This window comes from Pangasianodon hypophthalmus, chromosome 19, assembly GCF_027358585.1.
Source record: "Pangasianodon hypophthalmus isolate fPanHyp1 chromosome 19, fPanHyp1.pri, whole genome shotgun sequence".
Taxonomy (NCBI): Eukaryota; Metazoa; Chordata; class Actinopteri; order Siluriformes; family Pangasiidae; genus Pangasianodon; species Pangasianodon hypophthalmus.
Window position 1 is genome coordinate 19328002 of NC_069728.1, and position 9756 is coordinate 19337757.

General features: G+C 35.8%; 1 protein-coding gene across 2 annotated transcripts in view; it reads right to left on the bottom strand.

Annotated features, from left to right (window-relative positions):
• Positions 1 to 8285, bottom strand: part of ppp4r4 (protein phosphatase 4, regulatory subunit 4) — a 31965-nt gene extending 23680 nt beyond the window's left edge. Inside the window, exons 1-2 of one of the 2 annotated variants that reach the window (XM_034313737.2) lie at positions 7083 to 8285; positions 3558 to 3631 (exon numbers count right to left, since the gene is read on the bottom strand). In XM_034313737.2, the coding sequence (XP_034169628.1) occupies positions 3558 to 3631; positions 7083 to 7187 (179 nt within the window). In that variant the 5' untranslated portion in view covers positions 7188 to 8285. The remainder of the gene's footprint in view (positions 1 to 3557; positions 3632 to 7082) is intronic. The other variant, XM_034313736.2, reaches the window with a different exon arrangement.
• Between the last annotated feature and the right edge of the window lie 1471 nt (positions 8286 to 9756).

Here is a 9756-nt window from a genome sequence, read left to right on the forward strand (position 1 = left end):
CCATACGCTTTAGAAAATAAAAATGTCTTTAGCCTGGATATTAAGAGAAGAAGCTTGTCATATAGATAGTGGCAAGGCACAATCCAGAGCCTGGGATATACAGAAAGCAATACAGAAAGCACCATCTCCCCTACACTTAAGCCTCGACTTAGAGGTAGACAATAGATCCTGGTTGGAAGACTGATGGGATCTAGTGGGTTGATACTCAGTCAATAACTCAAAGAGATAAGTAGAGGCCAAACCGTTTAGAGATTTGAGGAGAAACGAGGAGCAAAATTTTAAAATCTACTCTAAAACGAACAGGCAGCCAGTGTAGTGAGCGTAAAATAGGAGTAACATGCTCCGCCTTTTTAACTCCGCTCAAGAGTCGAGCCGCAGCATTGTGAACAAGCTGCAAACGGGATAAAGCTGTCTGGCTAATCCCAAAATAAAGTGAGTTGCAGTAGTCTAGCCTAGATGAAATAAAAACCTGAATTACTAGAACAATGTACTGAGAAACAAATGAAACAAAAATAAAACTCTTTTTTATGTTTGAGAAAGAAAGGTTGATCCCAAGAACACCACCATACACACGGTGAAGCACGGTGGTGGGAGCATCGTGATATGGGGCTGCTTCTCTGCAAACGGTACCGTGGCATTACTCATCATCGAAGGAAACATGGATGGAGCGAAATTTTGGGGACATACAGTATTAGAGAAGAATTTAATCTTATCTGCCAGGAAACTAAGTCTGAGGAGAAGATGGATGGACGTTTCAACAAGAGAACAATCTGAAACATACAGCCACAATAACTCAAAAAGGTTTTGTACGACCGAGACTCAAATCCCAGTGAAAATTTATGGAGGGAATTTATTTATCAGAGGGATCTTCGTAACCGTGGGGAACTGAAGATGATTTGTCAAAAGGAATGTAACGAAACCAAAATGCTGCAAAAATCGAATTACTTCTTACTGTAGACGTCTCAGAGCTGCAGCAGACAGCAACGGCTTTGCAACAAAGTGCTAATATTGTTCATTTTTTGGCGTCCGATTACAATTTTCCCTAATAATTTTGTTTTTTTCAATACATATGCTTATGAATACATACTTATTTGTTCATATTTACAATACTTTTTGACGAGGAAGCAAACACAATGTGCTACATTAGAAACTTAACTAGCTAACTAACTCACCATAAAAGATACGAAATCGTGGAAGCCAATGAAAACGAATATTTCCAGAACATACGACAAAAATATCACGTCACAATAAAGACTTCATCTTCGTGACACACAATATGTATCACTATACGTATATAAGTATAAGTAATTGCTACGGTTTTGCTAACAAAGTGCCACTACAGTTTCGGAAAATTTTATAAAAAATGTAAACATTTAATCCAAGGAGTTGTAAAAGTTATAACTCCCGCACAGACCTGCTGTGGAAAATAAAACCTTTAAGATGTCTTCGAATGTCTTCTGACTTGTTAATGCTAATTACAGCCTTTGTTTGTGCAAAATTGATGAGTGACTCTGTGTGTGATTGAATTAAAGGTATCTGAGAGCGTTTTAACCAGACGCTTCTGCTGCTCTGGGGGTTTTAAGGATATCTGATAAAAGTATAATCCAATCTGGTAATCAGATCACAGCCATCCAAGTTTAATCAGCTGAAATCCTCCATCAGATAGCGATGGATCGTTGTTGTAGCTGTACGTCTGAGTGTCAGTAACACGGAGGATTAAGTACGCTTTCTTTCAGAAGTCCGGAGACGAGCAGATAGTTAACTCGGCTAAAGACTTGAATGAAAGGTCGCTAGCTGGATTATACATGAGGCAGGTACATGAGCGATGACATCAGCTGGACTCGGTACAATTCACGCTGGAGAGCCAGTGAGCAAGAGATTCACGCGCTATAATGCTAACTGTTAAAGTACTTTCAGGATAAATTATTGATGAAAAATGATAAAAAATCCAGATTATTTTTATTTTTATTGCTTAAAATTGCATGTCAAATAATTTTGGTTTTTTTCTATACATTACTTATATTAAAAATAAATAGATTGTCTGTGTGTTGAAGTAGGAAAGAATAAATATTATATCTTAAATTTAAAAAAAAAAACAACACCCAATGTCTTTATAAAAAATTGTTAACATTCACATTTAAATTTATAGAAAATATCACTTTAAAAAAATAGTCAATATTCTGGACGAAATGATGCAGCTGATTTCGGAGGTGAAAATTTTGTCTTAAAAAAACGCATTCATGGGATTTTATGTCGAAAAAAAAAACTTAAATTAAAATGTAAACCTATTTCTTTTCCAATAAAAAATGTTAAATTATGAAAAAAAACTCATACCTGAAATCTTATAACCATACACATATCACAATATTTAATTCTGCTTAGCTTAATTCAATTTAAATATTTTAATGTAATTTTAATATTTTGTAATATCTGATATGTATACTTTAAAAAAAACAAAGATTAAATAAAACATTAAATAATAATGTTAAATAAAATATAATATCATGTAGTATATATAATAGTTCTAATTTTATTTTATTTATTTTATTTATTTAAAAACCCTCTCACCCTCCCACTATTCTATTCAAACATTAGCCACATTTTTTTAAATATCTACATTTTTTTATGTGTTTATATTAAAGCTAGCGAGTTTTTAATTCCTGAATTTTCCCTTCATTATCCATCATTACTTATAGGACTTATCTTTTTTTATATTGAGGTTTGAATTAAAACTAGTTACATTCAGAAACATTCAAAACAGCTAATAACATCTCAGTAAGAATTCCATAATGAATATAACAACATAAAAAAGTCGCCGTTTAGATTTTAATAGGCAAATACATAAGAGTGTATGAATGGATCATTATTAAAATGATTATAATGTTTCTAGCATGTTATATGTTTGCGATCAGTTCTTTTAATCTTAAAAGATGAAGTGTGTCACTTTTTAGTTCTTTAATAACCATGTAGAAAGACGTATCCTGGCCGTATTCCAGGACGACACTGCCAAGATTCCTCAGGGTTAAAATTGTGAAAGAATGGTTCAGAGAATAAAGGTTGTGATGTTATTTTATTTCCATCAAGCGGTGCATCAATTTTTGGTTAAGATCTTGTACTGATAATAAAAGAGGTGAGCGCTCTGTAAAGTCTCCTCCAGGACATCCCAAAGACTTCCACTGAGGTTAAGGTCAGGACTCAGAGGCGTTGATTCATGTGTGAAAATGATTCTTCATGCTCTCTGAACCATTCTTTCACAATTTAAACCCTGAGGAATCTTGGAAGTGTCATCCTGGAATACGGCCAGGATACGTCTTTCTACATGGTTATTAAAGAACTAAAAAGCGACACACTTCATCTTTTAAGAATTAAAAGAACTGTTCCCAAACATATAACATGCTAGAAACATTATAATCACTCTAATAATGATCCATTCATACACTCTGGGATATGGGGAAGAATCGGGACTGAGAAATAAAAAAAACATAACAACTGAGATGTGATTATTAGTAAATCTGTATTCTTTAATCGTGATGTATAAGCTAAGGTGTTTTATTTACCTGAGGAGGTAGACCGCTCGCTCGATATCATTCAGATCTTCATCTACAGTTAACTTCTCAATCTCCTCTGCAGTCTGAAACATCACACAAAATATATAAATATATATATATATATATTTATACATTAATATGTACAGTACATTCTGTAAAACACCAATCTGTACTGATGACTGCCCAGGATCTGTATCAGGAAAAAATATATATAATATAAGAGGAAAAAAGAATGAATACTTATTTACTTACTTACTTACTTACTTTTCTTTACTGTCCACAAGTGGAAATTTGTCATTATAACAAGACCAATACAATAAAAGACACTTATACAACAACTCTAAAAGGTAAGCTAGAATAAAATACCATACAATACAACTGACTCAACATTTCACTTTAGCATACACATATATACATTCCCACATGTACATATATCTGCGTACATATTATGACATCTGATACACATTTTTACTTGCGTGAGGTTGTGTAAAACGTCGCCTGATGGCAACAAAAGCTTTTTGTTTAACTTTAGCTGTATAAATATCATTTAATTGTTTCTGAGTCTTTCCTACAATCGCACTAGCTATATTAAGCACCCTGAACAATCTTTGCTTTGCTTTAGCACTCACATTTCCGTACCACATAACCACATTGAAAGACATAATACCCTCCACAAGTTTTTTTTTTTTTTGAATTGGAACTTTACATATAAAGAGATTTATTTTATTTATATTTTATACTTACTATATTTATTATATTTGCAATGTAAATGTGTATTTTTCCTGTATTTATATGCGAAATGCTTCAGTTAAAAAAAGCTTAGTTTTTAAAGAAAAAAATATCAGATGGGTATCGATCGTATCGGTTCATTCTCCAGGTTTCAGTATCTTTATCTTTATCAGTATCAGTTCATACTCGAGGTTTCAGTATCTTTATCAGTATCAGTTCATACTCGAGGTTTCAGTATCTTTATCAGTATCAGTATCAGTTCATTCTCGAGGTTTCAGTATTTTTATCTTTATCAGTATCAGTTCATACTCAAGGTTTCAGTATCGGTATCGATACAGATTAATACTCAAGGTTTCAGTATCTTTATCAGTATCAGTTCATACTCGAGGTTTCAGTATCTTTATCAGTATCAGTTCATTCTCGAGGTTTCAGTATTTTTATCTTTATCAGTATCAGTACATACTCGAGGTTTCAGTATCGGTATCGATACAGATTAATACTCAAGGTTTCAGTATCTTTATCAGTATCAGTTCATACTCGAGGATTCAGTATCTTTATCAGTATCAGTTCATACTCGAGGATTCAGTATCTTTATCAGTATGAGTTCATACTCGAGGTTTCAGTATCTTTATCAGTATCAGTACATACTCAAGGTTTCAGTATCTTTATCAGTATCAGTACATACTCAAGGTTTCAGTATTGGTATCAGCATCAGTCGATACTCCAAGTTCTAGTATCGTTATCGACAACTGCTGATACTGAAAGTTTTGGTATTGTTATCAATATCCACTCCGCGTATCCCCTCTGCTACTCCAGGTTTCAGTACCAGTATTGATATTGGTGGATACTCAAGGTTTCAGTATCAGTATCAATACACTGTAGGTTGATACTCAAGGTTTCAGCATCTTTATCGGTATCGGTTGATACTCTCCGTTTCAGTATCAGTATTGATATCGGTTGATACTCCAGGTTTCAGTATCGATCTCAGTATCAGATGATACTCCAGGTTTCAGTATCGATCTCAGTATCGATTGATACTCCAGGTTTCAGTATCGATCTCAGTATCGATTGATACTCCAGGTTTCAGTACTGGTATCCATATCAGCTGACACTCCTGGTCTCACTGTCGTTGTCGATATCGGCTGATATTCCACATTCTAGTAACATTATTAACAACTGCTGATACTCCTGGTTTCAGTATCGATCTCAGTATCAGTTGATACTCAAAGTTTTAGTATTGGTACAGATATATCAGTTGATACTCCAGGTTTCAGTATCAGCTGATAGTCCAGGTTTCAATATCGAGCTCGGTATCGGTTTATTCAAGCTTTCGATATCAGTATTGATATTCGTTGGTGCTCAAGGTTTCAGTATCGATCTCAGTATCGGTTGATACTCTCCATTTCAGTATCAGTATTGATATCAGCTGACACTCCTGGTCTCACCGTCGTTGTCGATATCGGCTGATATTCCACATTCTAGTAACATTATCAACAACTGCTGATACTCCTGGTTTTAGTACTGTTATCAATATCGTCTGATACTAAAGGTTTTAGTATTGATTTAGTATCGATCTCGGTATCGGTTATACTCCAGGTTTCAGTATCAAGCTCGGTATCAGTCAATACTCAAGCTTTCGATATCAGTATTGATATTCGTTGATACTCCAGGTTTCAGTATCAGTATTGATATTGGTTGATACTCCTGGTTTTAGTATTGGTATCGATATATCAGATGATAGTCCAGGTTTCAGTATCAATCTCAGTATCGGTTAATATTAATATTGGTTAATAATAATATGTTTCAGTATCAGTATCAGCTGATAGTCCAGGTTTCAGTATTGATCTCGTTATCAGTTGATACTCCTGGTTTTAGTATCAGTATTGATATTGTTTGATACTCCAGGTTTCGGTATTGTAATCGTTTATTGGCTGATATACTCAAGGTTTCAGTATCTGTATCAGTATCGACTGATACTCCAGTTTTCATTTTCAGTATCGTATCGGAAAAGAAAGAGTGGTATCGTACCACCTCTATTATATATAATAATAACCAGACGACCAGGTGGTGGATTTACTGCTTACAGATGACTCAGCCGAAATATGTGAGGGGGATTTCATGCGAGGATGGTGAGGATGTGAGGATGCGAAGCACGATGGACTGCGGGGGAAGAAAGAAAGAGAGAGAGAGAGAGAGAGAGAAAGGAGTGCGTGGGCCGGGAGCCACGGGGGCGGAGAGTCTGTTACTCCAGGGCTTCTCTCATTAGCCGAGCCACTTCGGCCGTGGAACCTCCCTCCCAAAAAGGACGCTCAGAGAACCCCAGCGCCTCCTCCACCTCCACCTCCACCTCTACCTCCTCCTTCTCTCTTTGCATACGTAATACGAATTCCTCCTCACGCAGTACGTGATGAGACTACTCATGTCATATCAAGAGGAACCTCGTCCTAAATCGGGTTTCTGGGAAGCTGAGCAGGACGGACACGGTCTGGCAGGATGTCCGAGGGTTCGGGTGGGATTTAAAAGCTGGAAGGATGAGGAGAGCGAGGAGGAGCGGCAGCGGTGATGCGGAAAGCTGTCAGAAAGTGCGTCACTCTGTGAAGCGGTGTGGGCAACCCCCATGCCATCCTGTGTCTCCTGAACATGCACTCATCAAAACACACACACACACACACACACACACATCTCTGGCGCAAATGAATAAAGCACATGATAATGACATGCATGCAGGACATGTAGGTGGCATCCTTTAACACACACACACACATAAGAAAAAGACAAACATGGCAGAAAAGGTTGCAGGAGTACCTTCAGACTCCTGCGTATGGGTCTCTCGATGAACGTCAGGTCCTGCAGGTCATCGATCTGTCCAAATACACCGGACTGGCTCAGGGTCATCTTGCTGATGAACATCTGCTCTGGTTTTAATGTCTCCTTCTCCTCTTCTTTCTCACACCTCAGGCATCTTCTCCGGGCTCCTGGAGTCGGGAACGATGATTTCTCTTCCTCCCACGGCCAAAAATAAAACTCCTTCAGGTTAACCGAGGAACTAGAAGTTCAGAAACATGCTCCTTGGATGGTGGGGTGCTTCAAAAAACCAAGCAAAGCATCTAATTACTGGCTTTACAGTCATATCTCAAGCCTGGAACAGGAATTCCTTCAGATGAGCAAATGATGAGCAGATGATTGAACTTTGGATGGATGACAGGAGGCTGCTTTTCCATTGCACCTGCTGTTCAATAGGCAGAAGATCCTCATGGAAATGTTTCTATCTATATCTATATCTATATCTATCTAATCATGTCCAGGTCTAGTCTAAAATCTCACTAGGATAGGATTTAACCTGTCCAAAAAGATGATCAAGATATTACCTAGATAGATAGATAACTAGCTTGCTCACTAGTGAACTCACCCAGCTAGTAAATAGTGCAAAAATATTTAAATATATTTATATTACAGCCGAGAGACAGCCTATAGCACTGCTGCTGCTCTATTAACTGAGACTAAAACGTCACGCGACAACCAATAACCTCAAACTAACGTCTAAATATTAATGACAAGACACTAATTTAACGTCTTTCCGGTCTAAAAAAAGAGAGAGAACCCGCTGTTGTTGTTGTTTTAGCGGTGAAAATCGCCGCTTAGCCCGACAGCAGCAGCAGCAGCAGCAACCCACTCGCTTCAAACGCACTGCACCAACTAAAGCCGTCTCCATGGAGACCGCATGCCACAGGAGCGCGCGAGCGGAGCGGAGCAGAGCGGAGCGGATCACAGCGGCTCGCGCGTCAGTCAGTCAGTCAGTCAGCCACGGCGTCGTCCTCGCGCTCGCGTTCGTTCGTCATCGACGTCGTCATCGTCATCAACATCATCATCATCATCAATATCAGGCAAACAGAAATGAGACGCGCGCGCGCATGTGTGTGTGTGTGTGTGTGTGTGTGTGTGGGACCGGAACACCAAACAAACAAACAAACAAACAAACAAATAAACAAACACGAAAATACACAACAAGTCTGTGTTTCTACAGAAGGAGCGTCTCACTGGCTTATAAGCCCTTATAAGGAAATGTGGGCGTGTCCTTGAGGCCACGCGCTGAAATGAGAGATGCCCTGGTGTGGGCGTGTCATTAGGGACGCCATATAAGGAAGTAAGTGACCATATATGGTAAAAGGAAGTAGGTTTCATTTTTGTTATACAGTGTGTATATATATATACATGTATATACAGTAGAGTATGTTTTCTTTTCTTTTTTTTTTTTTGTTTTTTTTTTTAAGACAAGCCATGAACAAAATTGATAACTTTTAACTTGCAAATATTAAACTTTGAATTTGAAAGACTCAAATGTTATGAAAATAAATTATAAATAGAATTTTAAAAGTTTAAGCTTTTAAAAAAAAGCAAAATTATTTGAAATATGAACACATTATAAACTACGCTCATATGCCTTGCAGCTACACCCACCTGTTCTTATAAGCTCCACCCACCACACAGGTCATATACAGCTGTACAGCTACTGAATATAGTCCACCTGTGCGTCTGCACAAAAGTATTGGCACCCCTCTACCCACTGCATCTATGCAAAAGGATCATTCTTAAATTCTCAGTACAGTATAAAGGGAAGATGACAAATATATCAAAAGTCTGCCTCTTTAATATACTTTTTAGAAGCTGTACTCATATTTAAATGAAACCTGACCTTTTGACATGCATTTTATTTATGTATATATGCAAATGATATGCAAAAAAGACAGTACATAATTAAATATTTGTTTCATTCAGAATTATTTTATGTTAAACAAAACTAGGTGTGTGTAAAGTTGTGTATATTTGGTGTGTACGTTTGCATATTTTGCATATATTTTGCAAATGTCTCTACATAAATTACATAATATTGTTTATTTTTAAATAAGCTTTCCAATTATATATGGTTTATATCAATAAAAGGAAAACAATTTAAAAATATATATTTTAAAAAATTTGCAGTTTTATTGTTAGTGCTCATTATAATATATTTGTATTTATAGAAAATGTTTTTATATATTCTTTAAATATTTTTATATTATATTAAATCTTAAAAAATACAAATGTTTTTTAAAGAATATATTACATATTTAAAAAAAAAACACATTTGTTGTTTAATTTTCTTACGTTTCAGTTTCACTATAGAAACTGAATATAGAAGTTACAGACGTTTTTTAATTTTAAAAATATATAATATAGTTTAATTTTTTATTTACTAGTTTTTTTTTTTACAGTTGCAGTTTTATTGTCATATTAAAAATATATTTAAATTTTTTTTTTGTTGTATTATTACTTGTCATAGAAAATGTTTTTAATATTTACAAAGACAATTATAGTACAGTTTTTTTTATTGGCATTCCTGACAATTTTATTGTCATATTTTTAAAAATATAGTTTCATTTTATTTGTACATATTTTATTGGTACTTTTGGTGGTTGTAGTACAATAACCAGGTTCTATA